This window comes from Dromiciops gliroides, chromosome 6 (assembly GCF_019393635.1).
Source record: "Dromiciops gliroides isolate mDroGli1 chromosome 6, mDroGli1.pri, whole genome shotgun sequence".
NCBI classification, from domain to species: domain Eukaryota; kingdom Metazoa; phylum Chordata; class Mammalia; order Microbiotheria; family Microbiotheriidae; genus Dromiciops; species Dromiciops gliroides.
In genome coordinates, this window is record NC_057866.1 from 90,906,660 (window position 1) to 90,933,578 (window position 26,919).

Consider the following 26,919-nt stretch of genomic DNA (forward strand, 5'->3'; position numbering starts at 1 on the left):
TGTATAGGGTCTGTCCTGCAGACAAACTTCAGAAGCAAAGAATGTTAGGGCTAGAAAGAACGACAGGATGTTACTTACTACACAAGATATAATGTTAGATCATGTCTTGACGATAGAATATAGACTATTAGAGCTGAGGGGACCTCAGAGAATGTCTAGTCCAATTTTCTCCTTTCAAAAATGAAGGAAAATGAAGTCAGAGATAGTAATGTGGCTTATCCAAGGTTATACAATTGGTGACAGGGCTGGGATTAGAAATAAGTTCCCTTGACTCATAGCTCAATCGTCTATACTACATTAAATGTTTTTGCCCCTTTTGACCTAACTCTGCTCATGTTCAATGTCACATCAGCCTTGATTCATTCAATTAAACAGCTTGTATCTTAGAATTTCCATCCTGTAGGCTATTGTTTCCCATGAGTAAGTTACTGTCTTTAAAAGAGCACTGGAAAGAGTCAAGAATGAGTGTTGAGCGGAAGTTGGGGGGGGGTGGAAGAGAGAAATGGAAGAGATCTGGACTATCTGGACAATTTCATGCCCTTAGGAAAAGGGCCTTGTTTTAGGGGATCACTGGGATCTGTCAAAATGGTTCCTTTCACAAAATATTTATAACAATGAATATGAGCCTGGTTTCTGTCTGACAAAAGGAGAAATGGAAAATATTTGAGGCAGTTTAGATTGCTAGTCTCTATTTGACTGTAACTGGTACCAGAAAAATAGGGTTGTGTTTTTTTACAAAGGACAATTGCGATCATAAATCAATTGTATTTTAGACCCCATCAGAGACTTCAAAGGGAAAATATTATCAATGAGGGTATAAAGTATGATTAATGTATTTGGAGGCAATATTTGAAACCAGATTTGATGTCTCATCCTTCCAACTGGTTCTAACTAAATGACCTGGAATCACCTTAACAACAGCAAAATTCCCAAAGCAATCTGTTCATTTGACCAAAGTGTTAAGTAAATAAAAATAATAGTCAATCATAGAATGTTTGAGGTAGGAAAGATCTTAAAATATAGAAAGGAAAAACTGGGAAAGACCTTAGAAATCGAGTTCAATGCCTTTAATTGTACAGTTGAAAAAACAAAGGCTCCAACATGTGGCATGCTTTGCCCAAGGTCACATGGTAAGTCAGTGATAGAATGAAAGTAGGACCTAAACCTACTGACTCCTAAGCTGATGCCTTTTGACTACAGTGTGAAAAGATAAAAAGTGGAACAAAATAGGCCAAACTCAGCAAAGATTGGTCAAGTGTATAGAAATAGAGGCAATTTTAGACATTTAGAGCAAAACATGATATATTAGCCTTGGCAGAATTGCCCAAATGCACATTAATTTAGTGGCTATTGAGTGGGCATGTTTTCTAAAAAGATCTAGAAATTGTTGATAAATAGAGATAAGTAGCTTTATATTGAATAAGACTTACTTTCCTTCTGACTTTACTGTGTTACAATTTATGTATTCGACAAGGAGAGGTGCTAGAGAACCCTATCAATAAAGAAACCTTGGTTCCAAACTCAGAATGCGTCAGACAAATGTCCACTTTATCTAAAGTAAGAGAGGAATTTGGGGACTGAACATATTGGTTTGAATTCTGGCTTTAAAATTTATTAGCTGTGGGGCCATGGACAGATCAGTCCACCTTTGGGGAGCTTAGTTTCTTCATTTCTAAAATGAGGGAGGTATTGGGAGGAAAGTTCCTTGCAAATCTGAAAAAGCTAAAGAAAAAGGAGCTATTCATTTTAATTCCTGAAGCTCTAGATGCTGTTTGGATTTTTCTGTATTCATCATTAAAATCTTTTTCTTTCACTTTCAACAAAGAAGGTGTGCCCCAGGCTTGGGGAAACAGGCAAGAGTCCTTATTTGTAAATAGAAATCCTGAATTCCCAAATCAGAGGATCCCCTATCTAAGACTCTCTTCTATAAAACTGATGCAACAGAAGGAAATGGATTGACTTTGTTATGAAATTTTGCAGTCTATGACTAGCATGATGTACATAGACTGGAGAATTAGAAATTATATATAGAAAGTATGGGGGGGAAGAACTGCTTAATAATTAGATCTGTCTAAAAACAATATGGGCTATCTTGGGAGCCAATGGGTTTCCCATTGCTAAAAGTGTCCCACAAGTAGCTGGATGACCCAGTTATTTGAATGGTTGTCTATCTGAGAGTTCATCCATCAGTCAGGGATTTGGATAAGAGAGTTCCTGAGGTTCCTTTGAAAAGTCCTATGAGTCTATCCTTTATTTTGGATATGTTGTCACCTGAAACTTTGATCAGTTTCTTATTTCTGTAAGGCCCAAATTTAGTATTGGAAGAGTTAATTGGGCAGATCGTCTTAATATTGGGGTAAGAAAAGAAATTAATAGCCTCTTTCAAAAACACAAAACAGGTTTTATTAATGGGAACAAATTTAAAACACAAGTGAGGTTAATAGAGCTAGGAACAATGTATAAATCCCTGGGGGTAAAAAGGCCCCAGGCACCCCAAACCTGACTCCAGCCCAGCCAGCTCCAAAGTGCTAGCTTTGCCTCAAAAACACAAACTTGCCACCACCCAAAATCTGTAGCTCCAAGGAGAATTAGCTTGCAGTCTCCTCTGTTCTTGTCTGAAGGTCAAAACACCAACAGCTCCTCTAACTGTCTACCTTCCTTCCCCGTTTCTCTCAGCAAACTCTCCTCAGAAACACTCCCTCTTCCTCTAACTGCCTCTAATTGTCACTCCCACATTTCATTGACATTGTACTCATTGGCATGGAGCATGGTAGAAACATACTAGGTTTGGGTGGTCTCAAAGGGTATTTACTACCTATAGGACTTTGCGCAAGTCATTTTCTCTGAGCCTCAGTTTCTTCATGTAGCATCTTTCTGTCATGCTTTATTGCATTTCTACCTCTCCAGCCCTGGGGACCCCTGTGATAACTGGTGAGAAATGCCTATATCTAGTTGGCTCTAGTTACCTAACTGTAACATTATCCTGCATTGTCTCTAGATGTTTCATCAGGGTTCTCTCTCCCAGTACACCTCTTATTCTGGGAACTATTATCAAAACTACCTGTCACCATATCAAGACTACTTCTATTTGTGAAACAGGAATATTAATTTTATTTATTGCCCTATGGCTCTACTCACCAGACATGTCACTTCACTCTTCCCTGGCCATTAGGCCACTGTATATGCTGTCCCCTCCAATTGGAATGTAAGCTCCTGGAGGGCAAGGCCTTTTCCCTTTTGTGTCTGTATCCTCAGAACTTCACATTGCCTAGTGCATAGTAAGTGCTTCATAACATGTCTTTATTCATTTGTTCCTTCACTCATTCATTTATTCATTCATATAAAATAAAGTGGACCGGATTATCTCTAGAACCTCTTACAGTTCCAAATTCCATGATTCTAGGGAAGTTTAATTAACCAGATCTTTAAATTGAAACATTTAAGTTTAAGATTTTGTATTTCCCCATCTGGTGATTGATTCTAGATATCTTATGTTTCCTCCATCTCCCAAATATTATTATTATTATTTTTTTTTTTTTACCTTGAAGATACATTTCCTCGCCTTCCGCAAACATTTGGCTGCATCTGACACATAATGCACAGGAAGGATGATAGTGTTTTTCTCCTGCCTGTTAAAAAAGCAAAAAAGGAAAGAAAGAAAGAAATTACAGGCTTTCTACCTAAGTTAAAAATATGCATAGCATTGGAAACATTATGTATGTGGCAATAGCATGCTTCTGGCAAGGAATCAAAAGAAATTGCTTGTGATCACTTAGGTATATATGGCTCTATCCTTAGTATGTAGCTCTATTCACATTTCTTCTTTTTTTCCTTTTTTTTTGGGGGGGGGGCAATGAGGGTTAATTGACTTGCCCAAGCTAGTAAGCGTCAAGCTAATAAGTGTCAAGTGTCGGAGTCTGGATTTGAACTCAAATCCTCCTGAATCCAGGGCTGGTACTTTATCCACTGCACTACTTAGTTGCCCCCTCTAGTCACATTTCAGTGGTCCAGAGGGTAGGCTCCAGATGCAACATGTTGTGAAGGAAAAACTGGTTACTGGAAGTCACAGGACCTCTGCCTCTACCCCAGCAGTTATTTACTCTCTGTATGGGATATTGCGAAAGCTTTGGGCCTCAGATTCTTAATCTGTAAAATTGGTCTAGTTGATTCCTAAGGTCCTTTTCTAACACTAAGTTCACTACCATATTAGAAAAAGTACTGTGGCATTTCATGTCAGGAGACTCCGGGATCTAGTGCTATCAACTGGAGACATGGCCTAGAGAAAAATCACAACCTGTCTGCGGGCCTCAATTTCCTTATCTGTAAAGTGTTGGACTAGCTGGTTTCTAAGGTATCCCTGAGCACTAGCTGCTAGTAGTCTGGTCTTTCTGGGCCCTAATTTGCTCCTTTGCAAAAATGACTATATAATCTCAAAGTTGTCTTCTAGATATAAAAGAAAAAAAGGAACTGGTGGAGGAATGTGGAAGTATGTGTAAAAATCACATTGAACAATTAACATGTGAGACATTTTTTATAGTGGAAAGAACACAAGATTTTCATTCAAATATGGGTTCAAATCCTAGCCCTGCTATTTGTGATAGTAGAAAAAAGTAACTTGACTTGTGGTTTCTCATTTGTAAAATGCAACTAATAATATTACCACTACTTCACACTTTTGCTGTGAAAAAGAAATGAGAGAAAATTTATGTTAAAGTGCCTTGTAACCCTAAACTTGTTCTTACTTTTAACAATTATCTCATTGAGATTACAGAACACCTGTTTGCTAAATTACAAATTGCCAAATGATTATGACTGTTACAAAAGTGTTTCAAATCTCTTCTATCTCTTTTTTACTCAAAGAATCCAGCCCTAGTCCAGGGCCTTATTGCCTCTCTCCCAGACTACTGTAATAGCCTCCTAATTGGTCTTATTGACTCAATTCTCAATTCTCTCACCTCTCCAATCTATCATCCAAAAGCATAACTCTGACCATGTCACTTATGTGGTCAAAAAACAGTCTCTTTGCTCCTCATGTCACAATAAATCTGTGATTAAGGGAAATGGAGACACAAAAGTCCAAACATGATCTATTTTTTAGGTAAGGCTAGCAATTACCAATAATAGAGTTCAATGGCCCCTCGGTGACCAAAGACTCACCCGTACAAGCAGAACATCCTTTTATACAGTATGCTTATTACATGATGTCAACTAGTGCCAACTAAACTAAGATTGCGATTGGGCCATAATTATGCTGACTTGTAAAAGGTATCTTCCGGATCCCATGGTGACAGGGACACAGAGTTAGCCAACATCCTTGGAAAGTCCCCAACCTCACACTCCCCTGTACTACCAAAACCCAGTGCTAGGAAAAACATCCTGTAATCAGGTTGAATCATCTTTCTTTTATCTTCTTTATCTCCTTCAAGTAGCAGGTTTTCTCAAAGTAACCTGATAATCTACCAAGTATTATACTGCTCAAAGTTACATATATAATCTCCTTGCCCATCAAGTACCATACTACCAAGGCCCGTACAAAAACAGTTCTAAAGCTAAGTCTTTTGAAATTGGTTATGACGGTTATTGCTGTGACTAATTAATCAATAACCATTAATCAATTTCACACTCATGTATAACACTCTATATCCTGCCTCCATCCCTGGACTCTCTCCTTCCTTTCTTCTGCCAGAAAGAGTGCTTTTGTCCTTTATGATGTAGCTCAGGCATCATCTTACCCATAAAACTTTTTGTGATCTCCCCAATTGCTAATTCTTGTCACGTATTTAACTATTTCTTGTGCATTTATATTTGTTAAGTGTCTATTTAGATTGCATTTGTTTTTATATAGACTTATTTCTTCCACATTTTGGATGGAAGGTCATTGTTAATAGGGATGTTCTCATTCTCTGTATTTGTATCCCTAAGCTTAGCCCAGTGTCTGGCACATGGTAGACATTTAATAAATACTGATTGGCTGAATGAGTTATCTGATAAATACAGAGCCCTGTTCTAAGTGTAAGGGAAGATGCACATATTTTAAAAGACAGCATCAGTATAGCCCCTGCCCTGTCCTAAATGAGCTTAAATTTTAGTAACATAGAACAAGGCATGTACACAAATAAGTATCCTACAAGGTAAGTTTTGGTCAATGCACGGGAGAGATGATAAAAGTGTTCTGACACTCAGAAGGAGAAAACCCTTTCAGCTGGGGACTGTTTAATATTAGTTTTGCTCGTTGACTATTCTATAGTGTTAAATAAGATCAGGAAATTCCTCCTATGAATGTGAATATGGCCTTGATTTTGCTTTTGGCTTAGTGAATTAAACTGTTCCTATTTGAAAACTAGTGAAAATGAGGTAAGACACTTAAGGTAATATGGTTTATTCTGAGCCATTAAGCTGTTGTTAAATAGAGATCATAACATGATAATGATATAGATAAGACAAATATAACATAGCTAATATTTACAGCTAGAATTTATAATGGTTTAAGGGGGCTTTAAGTATGAGTACAAGGTGCTTTACAAATATTATCTCATTTTATCTTTATGACTACCCTGGAAGGTAGGTGTTAATATTTTCCCATTACACAGATGAGGAAACTAAGGAAGACGAAGAGGCCAAGTTGCTCATCCAGAGACACAGAGATAATAAATTTCTGAGGCTAAATTTGAACTCAGGTCTTCCTGACTCCAAGTCTAACCCTCTATCTACTGAACCACTAAGGGCTAGTTGCCCTGAGCTCCCTTTATAAAAAGAGGATAATAGTAATAATAACAATAATAAGAGTAGAACTCATCAAGAAATAACTAATGGAATACTAATCTATTTTAAACATTCTATCATGGTGGTCTTTTTTATCTCCAGATAAAACAGTAATGACTAATTACTATAACATTGTGCCCCATTTCCCTTCAGTTTGGAGCCTATAGCACCTACCCCCAAGCCCTGATGCAGCAGCAGGTGGCCCTGCTATAAGCTCACAGTGCTTACCTCAACCCCATGACCACTAGGACAGTCATGGTGCAGATGCAGTGCATGGCTGCCATCAACGCCAATGGGTTGATCGCCACTCCTATTACCCCCTCTCTTCAGGAACCAGTCCCCCTCCTGCCATCGCTGCCATGCTTATCTCTACCATCTCTGCTTCCCTGCGTGTCAACAGCTACAACTCTGTGCCCACCTGACACTCTTTATCACAATGTTGTCCAACTCTATTCAGCCTAGGCCTGGTGGTTACCCCCACCCCCCACCCCTGTGAATTCCCTCCAGCAGGCCCATGCAGGAATGCAGCACTCCATAGCAGGCTCCAGCCCTGTTCACTCAGCAGCTCCTTCCACCCCCAAACCCCTCTACCCAGAAGCAGCAGCAGCAGCAGCAGCGAGAAGCCCCTGATGGCTGCAACATCTTCATCTGTCACCTGCACCAGGGGTTCAATGACTCTGAGATCCTTCAGATGCTTGTTCCCTTTGGCCGTGTCATGCCCGCCAAGGTCTTTGTTGACCAGGCCACTAATCAGAGTAAATGTTTTGACAATCCAGCCAGCATGCAGGCTGCTATTCAGGCCACAAATGGTATCCAGATTGGCAGGAAGCACCTCAAAACTCAGCTCAGGCAGCCCAAGGATGCCAAATGACCATACTGAGGGGCAGCAGGTCTGGCGATGTCAGAGGAAGGGGATATCCCTCAGTCCCCTTCTCCCCTATTGACTACCCCTAGCCCTCTCTGCAGTCTGCTCTGGCCCTTGGCTGGGCCCCCCTGGGGACAGCTGCTTCATGAGTCCCGGGGAAGCAGGACACCTCCACTTATAAAAACAATTTTCTTCTCTACCACAGAATCCAGGGGAATGACATGACTGAACCCCTATAGTTCATTTGAGTACCCACCTCCTCCTCATGCACCTGTTTAACCTAACAAATGCTGCAGAGTGGGAACAAGGGGGCTTGGCTGAGAGTGTTCTGCAACATTTGGTTTTTCCTACCCAGGTATGGTATTTGTGTCTTGGCACCTCCAATGGCCAGCCTCCTCTCCCTACCTCTCCCCATTAGAGGACTACTTCCTCTATCTATTGAACTGTGCAGACCCCCAGGAGGGGAACAAGGGACTCAGATCCTCCCATTACTAGCCTCTCCTCCACTCTAGGGGTTTCCCAGAAGCAATCTCCCCTCACTCCTCTACCCCTACTAGAGCTAGGACATTTCCGTACTAAACTCACTGCCTTCCCAAGGTTCCCCTAGGGGGCTACCCATCTCCATGCTCAGCCACAGAGACCCCTTCCCCAAGAGAAAAGAGCTCCACTTTCCCAAATGTTTACAATCTCTGCTGATTCCTTTCCTGTAAATACCACATGGGTGTGGTAGCCAGCTGGCTGCCATTTCTCTTTCTGGGACTTAAGACAATGTTCCCTGTGAATTTTTTTCTTTCTTAATTTTTTCTCTTTGGTTTGAAGATTAGGAGTGGGAAGGGATATGGGTGTGAAAAGGGGGAGGGCTGGACATTTCTCTAGGAAAAGAGATGGTGAGGATTAGGGAGAAGATGGGAAAGGGAGCCTGCAGCGTCTAAATTACAAAACAGTTCTCAATGTTTAACTTATATTGCGTTTTACCTTTAATAAGTTGACTTTTTTCAGTCTAAAGAAAAAAAAAACCTTATAAAATGAAAAAATAATGTCATACAGTTCTATATAACTTTAAGGTTTACCAAGAATTTTCTTTGTAGAAATTCTTTGTTAAGGAGTGAAATTATATTAGACCTATTTTACAGTTGAGGAGATTAAGGTTCAGAGAAAATCAGGGACTTATGTGAAGTTCTACAAGTAGTATAGGTATGGTCCAAATAAAGGTTGCATTTATTTTCCCCAAATCTCATACTGTGACCTATAATCTCTTTGTAAATGCACAAAACGTATATGTGTAAGCATATATTTATATGTAAATATAGTAATACACATGCTAAATATTTGTGGTTGTTATTTAGACATTTCCAGTCATATCTGACTTTTCATGACACCACTTGGGGTCTTCTTGGAAAAGATACTGGAGGGATTTGCCATTTCCTTCTCCAGCTCATTTTACAGATGAGGAAACTGAGGCAAACAGGGTTAAGTGACTTGCTCAGGGTCATACAGCTAGTAAGTAGAAGAGGCCAGGTTTGAACTCCTGAAAATGAGTCTTCCTGACTCCTGGCCCCACCCTCTATCCACTGTTTCACCTAGATTCCCTATGATACACACACACACACACACACACACACACATAAACATACATACATACATATTTACACACATATACATATACACGTATACATGCAAGAGATGTAGCCTACTGTAGTGTACTGGTAGCAAACAAATAGAAAAAAAGGCTGTTGGTGGAGTTGTGAAAAGATTCAACCATTTTGGAGAGCAATTTGGAACTATGCTCAAAGGACTATAGAATTGTGCATACCCTTTGATCCAGAAATACCAGTACTTGGTTTATATCCCAAAGACATTCCCCAAAAAGAAAAAAAAAGACTTATCTGTACAAAAATATTTATAGCAGCTTTTTTTTTGTGGTGGCTAAGAATTGGAAATCAAAGGAATGCCCATCAATTGGGGAATGGCTACACAAACTGTGGTATGTGATGGTGATGGAATATTATTGTGCTATAAGAAATGACAAACAGGATGACTTCAAAAAAACTTGGAAAGACATGTATGAAATGATGTATTGGGAAGTGAGCAGAACCAAGAGAACACTGTACACAAAGACAACAATATTGTTCGATGAAGAACTGTGAATGACAGCTAATCTCAACAATACATTAATCTAAAACAATCCCAAAAGAATACTGATGAAGCATACTATCCACCTCCAAAGAAAGAACTGATATTGATGGAACACAGACTGAAGCATGCTATTTTTCACTTTCTTTCATTAAGTGACAAATATGGTAATGTTTTGCATGATCATATATATATGTAACCCATATTGGATTGTTTGTCACCTCAGGAAAGGGGGAAGGGAGGGGGGAAGGAGAAATAGAGATTGGAACAGAAAAATATAAATAAAAATGTTTAACCTGGAAAAAAAAGGAGGGGGAGAGGTGTGCTGGGAAGAACACAGGATGTATATATGTATCTATGTACACACAAATAAATATATATGTTGTACATATATGAGTTATTTAGGCCCTATTTATATAGTAATTATATTTAAACAAATTTGTCATATATATTATTTATATAAATTGATATTTTAATGTTATTTATAAAACAGTTATTTACCTGTATAAAATTTTTAAAAAAGGAAGAGGAAGGATTTAAAATACTAAGCTATATGTACTAGAATCTATCTAGGTATATCTAAATGTAATAATGTAGAAAACATACATTATAGATATCATATACGTGTGTATGTGTATATTATATCTATGTTTTATATATGTATATACTTTAATTATATATTACAAATTAAATTAAATTTAATTTTAAAAAACAAAGGCTAGTAATCTGTTCACAAGAGTCTCTATGGTCTACATGTTGACTTACTTTTTAAATGTGCTATCTATATTTAGTGCATTTTTATTTATTTTGTTAAATATTTCTATTACATTTTAACCTGGTTTGGGCTACACTTGGGAGTTTTGTGAGTCACAGGTGGCCTGCAAGTCACATGTCTGACACCTTTGTTATGGTGGACAGAGGGTTTACATAGAAGTCAGGAAGCCTTGGCTTCACATTTTTCCTCTGCCCCAGACCAGTTATATGAACATGGCTAAGTTCTTTAACCTTTTTTAGTGCTCAAAGCAACTCTCTTGGATAGTAAGTTACCAATAAGTAAAGTTACTACCTTCATAGGTAGAGGGATTTCCATGCCAAGAGTTTCCCACACTTACAATCCCCACAATTCTCAAGGTCAGACCAAGTCCAGTGGTCATTTCACTATACCATGATGCTTCTCCTATGTACACTATAATGTTAAAGGATATCTCTTTCTCATGACACAACAGTGAAGGAGATATCCTCATCCTTGTTACCAAGGTTACATGAGTGCTCAAATGATCTGTGCTTCTGTCACTGTGGTGAAGTCCCAGGGTGGGACCTCCCTCTCTCAATTTATTATTTGATAACTCTATTAGATAAGTCTTACTTAGAGCATAGCTTATGGCACATAAAAATTAAGTAACTTGCCAAAGATGGCAAGATGGTACTACAGCTGGTAAATACCAGAGGTAGGATTTGAACCCAGATCTTCTTAGCTTTGAAATCCGACATTCTATCCACCATATCTCCCTGCCTCTCTATGTTGTCAAGATACAAGTGTTATTTAAATGCTGTGATAGCCACTACCAAGTTTTATAATAAGCTATCAAGAAGCAGTACTTTGTATCCATCTTCTAAAAATACCATCAGATAGTCATTTCATATTCATTAGTTAGCAATAGTGGGATGGGTTTTCCAACACAAAAATCCTCTTTTCTCATATAAGTTAATAAATTATTTTACCTGCTAGGTATTATACATGCCCTGGGCCAGAGCAGCTATCCTTTTATATCTTATTTTGAGGAGTCCTGTAATGGACTACTGCCACAGCATCCCTCTCTTTTGAAGTTCTTTTTGTTTTCTTTCAAGGTCCAACTTGGATATGATCCTTTTTGTGAACCCCTCCTTAACCAACTCAGGAAGAAGTGCTTTGTATAGCCAATTTATCTTACTTGTATGATGCATGCATTTCCCCCTCTTGATTAATTAATGACAGAGAGCTAAAATGGATACATTTAAATGATTTCAACAACATGCAAAATAATCTGGCAGTTTAAAGAGGAAAACTAATTTCCCTCAAACCATATGTCCTTCAACAATTCAAGTAATTTTTTAGTGTGTATCTGATGTACCGAAGCTCCTACAATAGGCTGTCCTCTAACTTTACCTGGGCAAGGTCCAACATTAATGGTTCATGTTGACTAACTGTAGACAAAAATGTACACATCTACTTGTCATGTGAAGAGGCTTTGTTTGATCTAGTGATTCTGTTTTTATGAATCAATGGAAAGATGTAAGAAGGAATATTACCAGCTAAGGATTTCACAAGCCAAAGACACTGTCAAAAAGACAGAATCAAGGCTATGTATAAACACAAAAATGGACTGGTCATGGAATGAGGAGGAAAGAGGTCAGGGGGCAGTTCAAGTGATGCATTTGGACCTAGAAGACAATAAAATGTGTAGTGTGTTGGATGGATGAACCATCTATGGAGCAGTTATGGAAATATATGGATAGGCACATTCAAGTATAAGATTAGTTATTTTTATTATATTATTTATACTATCAGAACACTGTACACAGGTAGGACAATAAGGGTCAGAAAATATCGATAAATATCCATATATTCCCAAATATTATAAGCTAGAATTTCAAGTAAAATTGATTTGATGCAGTTTAGTAACCATACCCTTAATAAATTTTGTGTGGACTTGAAACATGTGAAACAAACATGTAATGCTGCCATTTCAAACCTCAATTTCAAGGTCAATCCTACCTGCCTGCATACAGGGGATTTAAAATTATTTTCAGGTTGAAAAATACAAATACAAGAACATCCTGGATCTGTCACTAACTTATTGTGTGATCTTAGACAAGTAACTTCCTTTCTGAGCTGCGGTTTTCTCACCTGTAAACTGAGGGAATTGGGACAGATGATCTCAAAGATTCCTTCTAGCTTTAAATGTCAGCAATCCTATGAATTGCCATAGACTGCTTATGTACAGCTCTCTGCATGATTAGAAGCAAAAGGAAACCTAAAATATTATAGAACAGATAAAAAAATTTGAAAAGGTGGGATGAAGCAGGGGGTGGGATTTGGAACAAAATGTTTCTTCTGAGCCTGGTGACAAGGATTTCCATTGTTCCGTTACTTTAAGTCCCTTTCCTCAACCCACTGAACCTACCAAAAATTGACATTTTGCTTTTCCTTAGTCCACGGATTGTTCTAAACAGCCGTGGTACTTCATGAATGGCCCATGACACAACAACATTCCTGACTAGCACACAGAGACATTTCAGACAGATACTGGGCATCTCCTTGACTTTCTCCTTTAATGATACCCTCTACCCCTACATTTCTTTCTTTTTTTTTTTTTGAGGCCAGATTTGAACTTAGGTCCTCCTGACTCTAGGGCCACTGCTCTATCCACTGTGCCATCTAGCTGCCCCTCCTCCTACATTTCAATGGGTTAGTTTGTCCTTTAGTGACTGGCTCTTTCTCCATAACCAGTGGAGAAGATCTTGACTGATTCCTACATGTGAAGAAGGAAACCCAATTTCAAATGTGTGACAGCCAAAGGGAAAGCTCTATGTATGATCCTATACTCCTCACCCCATCCCTTCTTCTACTCTAAATCCCAACTCTGAGGTTCTACAATGTTTTTAGTTGAAAGGCAGGTCATTTCCAGCTGAGTCCTTGCCCTGAATTTTTTTTTGTTTTGGTGAGGCAATTGGGGTTAAGTGACTTGCCCAGGGTCACACAGCTAGTAAGTGTCAAGTGTCTGAGGCTGGATTTGAACTCAGGTACTCCTGAATCCAGGGCCGGTGCTTTATCCACTGCACCACCTAGTTGCCCCTTGCCCTGAAATTTGGTGGAAAGATGGCCATGCCAACACCACACTCTTCTTAGACTTCTGTTAAAGCCTTCCAAACCCCTCATCTCCCTTAACTCCTGTAGAGCAAAAGCTTTCAGTAGAGGAACAAAGTCATTTTTTACTACAAAAGACTTAGGTACCACCATACCAAGGATTTATCTTGTGTAATCTAACCTTTCAGTTCCCTCATCTTTTGGCCGAGGAAAGCAACACTCACATCATGATATCCTTCAACGATCAGCTCACATACACCTTCCACAGGAAATCTTTTCTAATTCCCTCAGCTATCAGGTCCTTCTTATAAAATATATTACTTTGGGGGCAGTCAGCGGCGCAGTGGATAAAGCACCGTCCCTGGATTCAAGAGGACCTGAGTTCAAATCTGGCCTCAGACACTTGACACTTACTAGCTGTGTGACCTTAGGCAAGTCACTTAACCCTCATTGCTCCCCCCCCCCCAAAATATTACTTTGTATTTGTTTTATAAAGTCCTATTTACATACATGCTCCCTCTCCTGGTAGAATACATGCACCTGGAAAATAGGGTTTATTTCTGATTTTATCTTTGCTTCTAGCATGTAACATGATGTAGAGCACACAGTAGGTATCTGGTGAATATTGATCGATTTATTGATCTGGATAAACTGCTTCATTAGTACTAGCTGAGGCTACTGAGGTACAGAGAAGGGAAAGGGCCTAGCAAAGACTTCTGAGTCTCAATGGATTAATAGGCCTTGGCCTGGGTAGCATGGCTGGGGGTGAAGTGCAAGCTCCAAACCCAGATCTAAGGGAGTAAACAGAAGCTTTGCTGAGGTCAGAGCCAAGAATCTAGAGAGGCATCCAATCCAGATGGCTAAGCAGGAAGTAAAATGGATTTGGGAGAAAGGGATCCAAAGTTGAAGGGAGGTCTACGTGGAGCCGGGCCAGGGAAGTACTGTGGAAGGCAGAAGCACAAGCCTGGTGACTGACAGTTCTTCTTACTCAAACCATAAGCCTGAGTGTCTTTTTCTAGTGATAGTAGGCTAACTGAGCAGATGTGGGCCTGGAGAAGAATTAAATAGATGCTTATATAAGAGACTACATAATGTAAACTTCAGCTGCTATTGTTAATACTGAATTGATTCACAATGCAACATTCACTTCAAAGCAAATGCAAAATGATGTAGTAGAAAGACTACTGGAATCAGACTCCGGAGCCCTGGGTAAAAATCTTAACTCTGACACTTATTAGCAATGAGCCTCAATTTTTTAATCTTTTAAAATTGGGATAATGATATTTGTCTGCAGTGGAATGGAAAAATGGTTGAAGGGCCAGACGTAGAGGCTAGAAGACTTGGGTTCAATTTCTATTTCTGACACATAAATAGCTAGCTAGGTGACTCCAGGAAAAGTCACAGCCTCAGTTCGGTGGCTCACTAGATAAAATGCTGAACCTGGAGTCAATAAGATCTGAGTTCAAATCCAGCCTCAGATACTTATTAGCTGTGTGACCCTGGGCAAATCCCTTAACAGCTGTCTGTCTCTGTTTCCTCAACTGTAAAATGAGGGCTAACAATAACACTAACTCCCAGGGGGGTTCTGAGGATCAAATGAGATATCTGTAGAACACTTTGCAGTACCTGGCACACAGTAGGCACTATACAAATGCTTATTTACTTCCTTCTCAGTGCCCCAAGGCAACTCTCTAAGACTGTAAATTGCAGGTTAACCTTTGGTTTACATCAGTGGAAGGATTGGAGTTCTCTGAGGAGATGAAATCACAGGTCCAGACCTAAGACAAAACCCCTGAATTACCAATCTCAGGGAATTGTTGTGAGAAAAGCAGTTTGTGAACTTCCAAAGCTCTTTGAAATGAGGACAATTGTTGGTGTCATTATCTGTGTACCAGTAGAGAAATGACCCAGGAAGATGCCCTTTTATTCTGTAGCTCACAGAAAGGAGGACTTTTTCAAAGTCCGGACCCGGGGCTTTATGTATCTTCATCCTGTTGCAGTTAGCCCAGAACAGAAAAACTGGGGAGATGGGGAGGCATAGGAGAGCGCACACAATGTCTCTGAGGAGCCACAGGAGATCCCTTAGTGCTTGCTTCCTAAAAGATCTATTTTGTGGTTCCTGACAAACAGCTGTCATCCTTAATAATATGGAGCAAGGAGAAAAGAGAAGAACAGATTTGGTCTTCTGGGAAGGTACAAGCATTTCTATTCTACCCCTAATATACAATACAGAAGTTGGGAGGTTGGGTTACAGTTAGAGTACAGTCTTATAATCAAGCATTTCACCTACTAGTAAATGATAGTCTCTTAGTGAGTGACTGATGATGATAATCACTTAACGTTGTTTTTGTTTGTTTGTTTGTTTTTTGGTGGGGCAATGAGGATTAAGTTACTTGCCCAGGGTCACACAGCTAGTAAGTGTCAAGTGTTTGAGGTTGGATTTGAACTCAGGTCCTCCTGAATCCAGGCCCAGTGCTTTATCCACTGCACCACCACCTGCCCTGAGCTAACATTGTTAGTAGGCTACCATTTCTACAGTATTTCAAGGCATGAAGGGTTTCCTTATGACAGCTCTGGAGAGTAGGAAATTTAAGTATTATGTCCATTTTACAGAATGAGGAAACTGAGGCACGGAGAGGCTAAAGTGGTTGCTTATAGTCAAAATAGCCAATAATTTTAAAGCCAGGACTTCAACCCAGGTTTTCTAATTTGGTGCTTGAAAATCTTTTTATTACACCATAGGTCTTTGGAGAGGAAGGTAGGAAGGAAGGAAAGAGGGAAGAAAAAAACCCAATCATTTATCAAAGGCTACTATGTACCAGGCATTATGCTAAGCATCTTACAAATATCACATTTGATCTTCTCAACAACCTTGGGAGGTAGGTGCTCTTATTGTCCCCATTTTTCAGTTGGAGAAACTGAGGCAAAGAGGTTAAGTGACTTGCCCAGGTTACGCAGCTAGTAAGTATCTAGCCATATTTGAATTCAGGTCTTCCTGGCTCTGAGCCCATTGCTCTATCCATTGTAACCTGCTTCTTTTAAAGGTGTCTACAGTGATGACTGATAATATTCATTCATTTAACATGTATTATTTGGCTACTGCCTACAACTACTGTGCTAAGTGTTAAGGAAGAGCCAAAGTACTGATATGGTATTTGTTACATAGTAGACATTTCAGTAAAAAAGAAAAAAAAAAGCTTACTTGGTTGCCAAGGCACGCTCCCTGTTCTCATGAAATTTACAAGTCTAACTGTGGAAATGACACCCAGAGACAGCAACAACATATACTATAACATGAAATGGGATTAAAGGGGGTACAAAGAAAGTATTATCTGTTGTCTGAGGGGGGGAGACCCTTATAAATCAGGGGAATCAAGAAAAGCATTACAGAATAGGTAAGGTGTGGGTTGGGCTTTCAATGACGACTTAGAGTTTAGCAGAATGGCTGAATGTGAAGATTTACCAGTTTGGAAAGTCTAGAGATTAAGGCTACTTTTCCCTGCAACTGTGGCTCTCTATTGGGAGGTAGCCCACTTTCTGGCAAGTAACTCTGCAGATCTACCTGTTGAGAAACATCCTGGGAGAGTGAATAGAGAGCTTGCCTTGGAGTTGGGACAATCTGGATTCCAGTCCCACCTGTGACATATTTCATACTATGTAACCCTAGTCAAGTCATTTGCCCTTGAGCTGAGCAGCTCTATAAGTAAGCTGTACAAAAGATACTGATCTGCATTGTCAGAGGAATTGTCCTCCCTCAGCATTCCATTCACTGATGAAATCTCAGTTGTGTTAAAAAAAAAAAATCAAAAACTCTATGTCTCCACCAGCTACAATTTTCTCATTCCTTCAATGTCCAGCTCATGCTAATTCTCCCATGATACTTGCTTGGCCTAATAGCTAGATGTGATCTTTTCCCTTATGGGTCCCTAATCTCTCAGTTTTATTTCTCCTATTGATTAATCATAGTCTAACTTGAATACGTTTGTGGATTTGGCTTAATAAATGATGGTGAAATTGAATTGTGTCATTGAACACAGGGGCTATTTTATTTTTTTAAGTGTTTGATACAGTGCCTGGAACATAGCAGGTGCTTAATGTGAATTTGTTTCATTCCTTCCCATTTCTTTGTTTCCCAAGTGCCTAGGACTGTGCCTAGGATCCAGGTGGTACCTGTTGAACTGAATTAAATATCTACTAAATCCCTCCTTATTAGATTTTCAGCTTCTTGTGACTCTTTCTTTGTGTCTCCAGTACCTAGGACTGTGCAGATCACTTTACATATAGTAAAAGTTTCTTAAGTTTATTGAATTGAATTGACCTTCCCACTCACTATACCTCATTCCACTTTACCTGGACTTTACCTTCTGCTCTCTCCCTTCATGCTTCTGTCCATACTCTTTGACCATCCTAGGATACCCACTGCTCTCTGCTCTGCCGATCTAACATCCTTTCTATCTCTTAAGATCCAACTTAAATCCTGCAGTCTTCAAGAAACAAGCATTTTTGAAGCACCTAGTATGTGCCAAGACACTGGGCAAAGTGCTGAGTGGACAAATACGCATGGGGCAACAGTCCCTTCTCCCAAGCAGTTTACATTCTGATGGGGAAGCCACCAAATGTATGTATAAATATATTCGAGACAAATGTCGGGGAGATAAACACAAAAGTATACCAAGTGATTAAATATAAGGGAGTTTGGGAAGGAAAGAGCTGGCAGCTGGGGGGACCAGGAAAGGATTCATGTGGCAGATGGTGCTTGAGCTGCATCTTAAAGAAAGCGAGGGACTTTGAAGTCCCATGAAGCTCTCCTTCATTGTACCAGTTCCTCTGACCTCCTATAGTTCTGTATATACCACTTATCATCTACACTAGGCTCTGGTCTATAATTAAAACTGATTATGCTATGTTTTTATTGAACTTTCTACCAAAAACTTAACACTGCTAAATATTTTTTCATGTTGATATAATTGGGTCAGTAACTTCTGCTTTATAGCCCTCAGTTTACTCATCTATAAAATTAACATGAGTAAATAATCTCTAAGGTTCCTTCTGCTGGCAACTGAGCCAGCTTGGAAGTGGCTTGATAGCCCATTGGAAAGCAGGGCATTGTTTTATTTTCATTTGTCTCTAGCATGAATCAGTCATTTCAGAAGGATCCCAAACAAACAAGGGATAGGGATAAATTCATATGCTAGGCTCTCCTTCCATGCATACAAATAGCATATCAATCTTATAAGAGATTTTAAAGGGAATCTATCTAAGACCCTTATTTTAGGAAACAGATGCCTAAAGAGAATGAAGTGATTTATCCAAGGTCACATAATTTTCTAGTGTGTGACTGAGTCATGTTCAGAACTGATGTCTCCTACCTCCCAGTATAAAATACTGGGGGCAATATTGTGTGGCATGGATTTGAAGTCAGGAAAGATCTAGGTTCAAATCCCACCTTTGACCCTTACTAAGTATGGACTCCTGATCAAGTTTCTTCACTTCTCAGAGATTTATGTTCTGGAAAAGCGAGAAGCCTCATGGTATAGAAGACAGAAAGTTCATCTCAAATACCCACTATGCTACCAATGGCTGTGTTACGGGGGCTGCTCCCTTCACTTCTGTGCTCTCACAGAGAAGGTGCCAGCTTAACCTGCTTTATTGGTAGGAGTTTCCTAACCTGGGTGTCCCCTAGGTCAATGAACTCACAGGTCTGTTCCCTAGCCCCTTAAAACCTCTAGTACTTGCTTCAAAACATTCCAATGGTTGAACTGAATCTTACTTGAAAAATTATGAGAAAGGATAAATAATAGAGGAACTGATCAGGAGTCAGATATCTTCACTCACTTCATCATCCCGCCCAAGGCCAAAGATGACCCAACTATGAAGGCAGAATTGGCATCGATCTTGTGATCACAGCCCTGAGTCTGAACACTGCCCCCGCCCCATTTGAACTATGTGTCACTGGGCAAGTTGCTTGACCTCTCGTTCTCAATTTCCTCATCTGTAAATGGTGATAATAAGACATCCACTAACCACCTCCTAATGTCGCTTTGAGGAAAGTGTCTTGCAAACCCTCAGGTGCTATAGGATATAGCATTTTTAAGCATTTACTGTGCATGAACACTGGGCTATATAAGAACGAGCTGTTACTTTATTTTAAAAGGTGAAATATCCTGTTTTCTTACTGAATTTCTTAGCAGAATTATGTCCTGGTTTGCCTTCCCTGTCATGACAATACTCTAACCTTGCTGAGAAGGTGGATGTGGACACAGACCATATTCTAGTGGAAGGAGGTTGAGTGACCTTAAAAATAATGGCCAGAGAGGGCATGGCCCAAATCGGTTTCTTCTTCTTTGGTTCTGTTGCCAGGACTTTACAAACACTTTGGCTAAGGTGTGAAAACCAAATACAAATATAAGAGGTTCTGTTATCTAAAGAGCAAAGGAGGCAGGGGGTAGATAGATTACAGGAATGTTTTCTTATGTATATATGTATGTGTGTGTGTACATACACACACACACACGCACACACACACACACACACACATATATATATATACATATATATATATATATATATATATAATTAGCTGAATTTCAGTGGTCCATAAATTTTCCTTGCATCTAGAAACAAATCAAAGTAATCACAGAACAGCACTCAAGGGATCCATGATCTCTTAAGAGATTCTGCTGAAGGGCAGATGAGTTCATGGAACCACAGAATTCCCGGGTGGGAAGGCATATTGCAGAACACAGAATACTGATGATGATAACCTGAGAAACAGAACATAAGAGCTAGGAAGGATCTTAGAATATAGAACATGGAATGTCAGACATGAAAGAGAACTTAGAACCTAGAATATATAATGTCAGTTGCTAGAAGGGACCTTAGAATGTAGGACATGTCATTCTTGCAGATGAAAGAGATTGTAAAACTTGTAATGTAGAATGTCAGTTCTAGAAGGAATATTAGAATATAAAATATCACAGCTGGAAGAAACCTTCAAAGCTAGTCCATTCATTTGCCTTACTGTGCTGTTGTTTTGCAAGGTTCTTCCTTCCCTACTGGCCATGAATCGCTCCACAGTGTGTTGGTTCTGTTGTGTAACACTTGAACTCTTTTCCTGGCTTATGTGGCTACACATGCAATGTAACCTGGCCAGTTTGGAGTATAAAACTCTTCCTGGCTGCTCAAATAAATCTAAAGCAGATCTCCGTAGCCTACTGTATATCACAGTGTTATTTTATTTTTGTTTTTTTCCCCTAGAATTGTTCAGTCATTTCAGAAGGATCTTTGCTAGCAATGATTCCATCATCTTTTATATTAGTTCAAGATGCAGATCCATTTCAGCAATGCCTGACAAAGCCAGAGACTTACATCTAGGTTGGTGATGTTGCTGTCACCTTCACAGATTTGTTGGGGAATAAACTTTGTAAATCCATTGCCACTATGAAAATATGATCTGGAGAGGCAGTGGAGTATAGTAGAAAGGGCAATGGACTTAGAGTCATGAATTAAAATCCCTAATTCTACTATTTACTAGCTATATGACCATGGGCAAGTCATTTTATTCCTGTGAGCCTCATTTATAAAAATGGGGATTTGTGGGCATGTGTGTGAGTGGGCCAATCAGTCAGTCAACAAGCATTTATTAAGCATCTATTATGTGCCAAGCATGGTGATAATAAACAAAATGTATACAGAATAAATTGAAGATAATCAAGGAAAGAAGGTGCTAACATTAAGGGGGCCCGGGAAAGCTTGTAGAAGTAAGAAGACTTTAACTTGAAGGACACTAGAGAAGCCAGGAAGTGGGGAGGGATGGGTCAAACTATTTTCAGAACCACTGCTTGTGGTGAAAAAAAGGACATTGATCAATCTTAAGGCATTAGAAAAAGATGAATTCCTATGACATGACAAACTATTCAGGTAATGCATTTTAAGATATAACAGCATGTAACTAGTAGGGGGAATGAAAACTGAGGTGATTAAATTCGTATTTCATTTCCTGGAATGTTGCCTATATATACCTCAGTGTTGATGTTTCTATCCCTAATCACACTCAATGACCATAGTGGGAAGGAAGTTTAAGGATTATTTAATCCAGTTCTCTCATTTTATAAATAAGAAAACTGAGGCTGAGGGGAAATGATTTGCCCAAGTCGTAAGTGAATGTAGCAGGATTGAGAATCAACCCTCATCTTCCAGTTCCAAACCCAGGGCTTTTCCTCTACCCAACATTTCCAGCACATGCTGACAGATCGCTGCTTCCTTTATATGAAAAAAAAAAAAAAAAAAACAACCTCCAGAGTTCTGACGAACTGAAAAGCACCATCAGGTGATTATGTTAAGTCATTTTGAAAAAATGACTGGTTCAGTGCTCATTGGGGTTCCATTGTCCAAGGACCATACCTCAAGGTAGGGGCAGAATCCACAGGTACCCCTTCCCCCACCAGAGCCCAAAGGCAAAGAAAAGCAGGAATGAGGAAACTCTTAAGTCAGCCACATGCAAAGAAAGCAACCCGGCTGCCAGCCACCCAAGCAGAAATAAGCCCATACCACCAGCCCTGGCAAGAATTCAAAGGCCCTTCCCCAAAAGATTGCTTTAAAAAATCACAATGATGCAGTGATGTTTGACAAGCCAGGTCACCCGGGGAGGCTTTCGGATGCTTCCTACCTTCAAGGGTAATGCTCCAGTTGGCTGGGTTAACTCTGAGGCTGGACTTGGATCCCTTATCCCCAAAGCAATTCCCTTCCCCCGTCCTGGGAGGAGGGAGGGGAGAAAAACCTGGCGCTGCTAGCAGTCTGTAAGGGAAGATCAATTCTCACCCTTGTGTCGTTTCGTTGTAGCTCTCGCCACCCAAAGCCTGGCTGTTCTACCCCCAAACACCTGCTCTCTAGAAAGGGGGAAGTGCCGGCGGGCGGTCTCTTTCAAGCAGCCACCTCTTTATTTACAGCAACTCAGGTACGAGGGGGGAGACGTCTGTTGTCAGCAGAGCAGCAGCACATTAGGTCTATTTCAGCAGCAGAATATACCATTCTGCCCCACAGTAGGCTCAAAGTTGCTACACCCTGCCTGGAGGGATTAGTCTCGTCTCAATGCACAGGCTTCCAGCCTCTAAAGGAGAAGGGTGAAGGCAAAGAGGCTTCCAGAGTGGGCTGTGCACCTCCCAGAGCATCCTAGCAGCAGCAGCAGCAGCAGCTCAGGGGCAAACAAAAGCATCAATCTTCACTGCAAAAGCTTTATCCTTCACAGCATAGAAAAGAGTGGGTTTTTTTTTCCCCTTCTTGCTTCTGTTAAGACAGTCCCTTCCTCCCCCGCTAGGATTTAGCCAATTCACCTCACTGGCAGGGTGTGCTCTATAGCTCCAATTGTCTGAATTTCCAAGGATATTGAGAACATTTTCTATTGGTCCCTATTCTTTGAAGCAACGTCTGTGAGTCAGCCCAGTGTAGTGGAAAGATCTTCAAGCTAGGAGACCTGGGTTCAAATCACAGCTCAGGCACTTACTAGCTCTGAAATCAGTGGTGATGCACTTTCTCTCTGTGTCTCAAATCCTCCCCCCCACACACACACACTTTGCATAATGGGAGTAAAAAGACTTGGACCTTTCTTGCTTTTTTTCAACATGGTTAATGTGGCAAAATGCTTTGCATGATTTCATTCGTATAATTGATATCACATTTCTTGCCTTCACAACAGTGCGTGGGGAAGGGGTGAGAGGGAGGGAGAGAAATCAACTCAAAAATGTTGAAATGAACATTAAAAATAAATAAATAATGAGTGGGAGTAGGGGCTCGCACCACTGAATGCCATGATCTGGCAGAATTAGTGTGATGAAAGCACTTCTGAAGATGTAAAACACCATAGAAATGGGAGCTATTCCTATTGAAAATGCTACCTCAAATCTCCTATGCTGCTGCATGGAACTGGTCCCTTAATTTTAATACATGTTCTATTAAAGGGTTTATTGGGTATGAGGCTGTGAAAAATATTTTGCTAGATTTGGAGTCTCTGAAGACCTGGGTTTTTATCATAACTTTGCCATTCACTAGGGGTATGATATGGGGCAAGCCACATCCCCTCACTGCGCCTCAGTTTCCTCATAATTAAAGTAAAGGGGATAGACTAGACCCTGGTCTTCCAGGGTCTCTAAACCAATGATTCCATGTGTGGATATAGGACTCCCACCATGTGATTTGGTAGAACCAAATCTTGAACCATGAGCTACGAAGTGGAATTGGTTTGGTCAGAGAATCACCAGCTGGGCTGAGGCCAAAAAAGAAGGGAGGCAGAAAGGCTAGAAATGAACATGGAAATGGACAACAGGCCATCCTAAAAGTACAGCTTTAATTAGCATCATAGGGGATTATTACAAATCAGCACATTTCTAAATAAGTCCTATGCTAGATACTGGAGATACAGAGGCCCTAATGACATAGCCCCTGAATATAAGAAGCTTATAATCTAAAGGAGAGATATAACATGTTACACACCTAACTATGAGGCAACGATGGAAATGAGACTAAAGATAGAAACTGATAGATCTTTTTTGCTGCTGTGCCCCAAGGATGATGGCATTTCCATATGCCCTGCAGCTGAAATCTCCTATATGTATTCTCCCTCCTCCCCTGCATTGGGAAGTGAGCTCCTTGAGAGCATACATGGTAGAAGGAAATGTCCAAAGTGCTGTAGGGATTTATGGGGAGCATCAGGGAAGACTTCATGAAGGAGGGGGCATGAAAGGGACCTTGAAAGAGGGGAAAGATTTCAACAAGCAGAAATGAGGAAGGAGTGAAAACTGGTGGAGCTTCAAGAGACCTTAGAATCACAAAATGGAAGAATTGTTAGGGTCCTCAAAGGCAACCTAGTTCAACCCACCCTTCAACAAAGGTTTCTGCTTTATTATCCCAACAGAGGCTCATTCAGCCTTGGATGGAAGATCTCCATTGAGGGAGAACCCCAAGGCAACCCATACGGATCTAATCATGCCACTTCCTCCTGAAAAGCTTTCAGTGGATTCCCATTGCCTAACAAATAAGTTCCTGAGCCTGCTCTTGAAGGCCCTCCCAATCTGGAAGTACCCCATCCTTCTAGGTTCATTCTACTCCATCCTACTCCACAGATCCTCGGATCTGGCCAAATTAGATTACACTGTCAGACATTCTCAGTCTACTCTCTCCATACATTTGTTCATTCTATTCTCTGGGTCCACAATGGCCCTTCCTTTGCTCATCTCCATCTGCTGGAGTATGTTCCTCTGTTCCTTAACTACTCAGGCTTCCCTTTCCCTTTCCTTCTCCCCTTCCCCCTCCAGCTGACAGTTGTCTCTCTTTCATCCAGTTTCTTACTGTATAATGCTTAGAATCAATCAACAAATCAACATTTATTAAGCACCTACTTTGAACCAGGCATTATTCTAAATGCAGGGGATACCATAAGAGGTGAGAGAAGGTCCCTGGCATCAAGGAGCTAAAATTTACTATGTAGATGTCTTTTCTACCCTATGAGTTTTTTCTTGAGGTGTAAGTCTGTTTTTGTTTTTTTTGTGGGGCAACGAGGGTTAAGTGACTTGCCCAGGGTCACACAGCTAATAAGTGTCAAGCATCTTAGGTCGGATTTGAACTCAGGTCCTCCTGAATCCAGGGCCAGTGCTTTATTCACTTTGCCACCTAGTTGCCCCTGAGGTATAAGTCTGGACCTGGCGACTCGACCCCATTAGAATGAGAGCTCCTTATCTTCCTGCATCACCTCACCTTTGAATCCCCAGAAGCACAGTGCCTCATATGTGTATACTTGAGTTTTTTTATAACTCTGTGGTCTCATCAGCATGGGAACTTCCTCGATCAAAGCAGACTGTAGCTTCTTCCATGTGTTTTCTTCTAGTATGATCCTTGTTTCCATTTTTCCATAAATATAACATAGAGAATCTATCCAATGTACTGGAGGCTTCCTTCTGTTTCTTTTAATATTTTGTAGAATGTTCAGTTCTTGGGCCATCCATTTGTTAGGCCTGACTTGTGTCACATGACTGGCCCACCTACTTTTCTGGTAGGGCACATTTTTGAGTCTGGGTTCTGTGACATGGCTGGTGAGCATGTATATATAGCACACTCTGCTGATGCAATCCCCACGAGGACTTGGGATCTTATACAGACAGTCTGTAGCTGGTTCTAGTTCTCAGGAAGAACCTTTTAAATTGGCTATATGGAGCCAGAATTGGGGTGTGCTCAGAAGGCACTAACAAGCCAAAGCAAATCTCTTGGTATGTCTCTTCCCAGGTTGGCTGGAATGAAGACAAAGTTGCGGGACTGAGAATAAGGAGGAAATCTTAGGCCCTCTGGGTGGAGGAGAAGGCTTGGGTTCTCCCTCACTCAGAATTGGGTCAAGACTGAGAGCATGACCCTGTTGTTGATTCTGTCTCTGGGATGTCTCTGCTTTACCTGAGGGAGTTTGCAGATGCTTAAGACCTTGTGAGCTTTGAAAGGTCAGCAGAGTGTCTAGGAGCTCAAGTCCATGCCAGGATTTTTCAGAAGCCGGGCAGTGAAGAGTCAAGTTATAGGTGATCAACTTCATCCAGACCAAGAGTAACAGAGGTATGCCCTTTTCCATCTGCCATCCATGCTACATTTGGAAGTCAACTTGTGGAAATACTATGTGGAAACTGCATCTTAAGTCTGAGTCTACTCTTTCTATGTCCTGGGGTGGTAAAGAGGAGAATCTGCCTCCATGTTTTTTGGGGAAAATGTTTGTATTTCTGTTCTTGACACGTTTGCTGTAACATCCCTTTATCAAAAATAATTGATCATTACTTAAATAAAACTGGGGTGCTAATTTCTAGTGGCTAAAAGTAAAAACCATACACAAGAATGGCGGCTTGAGCTTACAGTATCAGATAAAGATAACCTCACTGCCTCTTGGGGTATCCTACAAGCCCAAGGGGAGATGTAACCCGTCTTGTACTGGAAGAATAAGGCCAAAGTCTTGTTACACTTCTGAATTTCCTTTTTGTGCCAAGTTATTGTTGGCAATATGTTAAAGTGTTTTTACATCCATGATGTGTTTTCATTGCCTTTGGCTCACCTGTTATTTCATTTCTTCTGAGCACAGTAGTATCTTGGACATAAAAGTAATAAATGTCTCTTGAAATGTGTAAGCCATGTGGAACAATGGAAAGACAGATGGATTTGCATCCAGGGGACTTTGGTTTGAACCCTAGCATTGCCACTTACTACAGGCGTGACTTTGGACAAGTCACTTCCACTCTCTGGGCCTCAGTTTCCTCATCTGCAAAATGTGGGAGTTTGACTAAATTGCCTT

The 26,919-nt window shown here is 40.3% G+C and overlaps 1 protein-coding gene across 9 annotated transcripts in view; it reads right to left on the minus strand.

The window, feature by feature from the left end:
- ABLIM2 (actin binding LIM protein family member 2) overlaps positions 1–26,919 on the minus strand; it is a 303,505-nt gene that overhangs the window by 109,277 nt on the left and 167,309 nt on the right. For all 9 annotated transcript variants that reach the window (XM_043970589.1, XM_043970596.1, XM_043970593.1 and 6 more), the window contains exon 7: positions 3,542–3,629. In XM_043970589.1, coding sequence (XP_043826524.1) covers positions 3,542–3,629 — 88 coding nt within the window. The remainder of the gene's footprint in view (positions 1–3,541; positions 3,630–26,919) is intronic.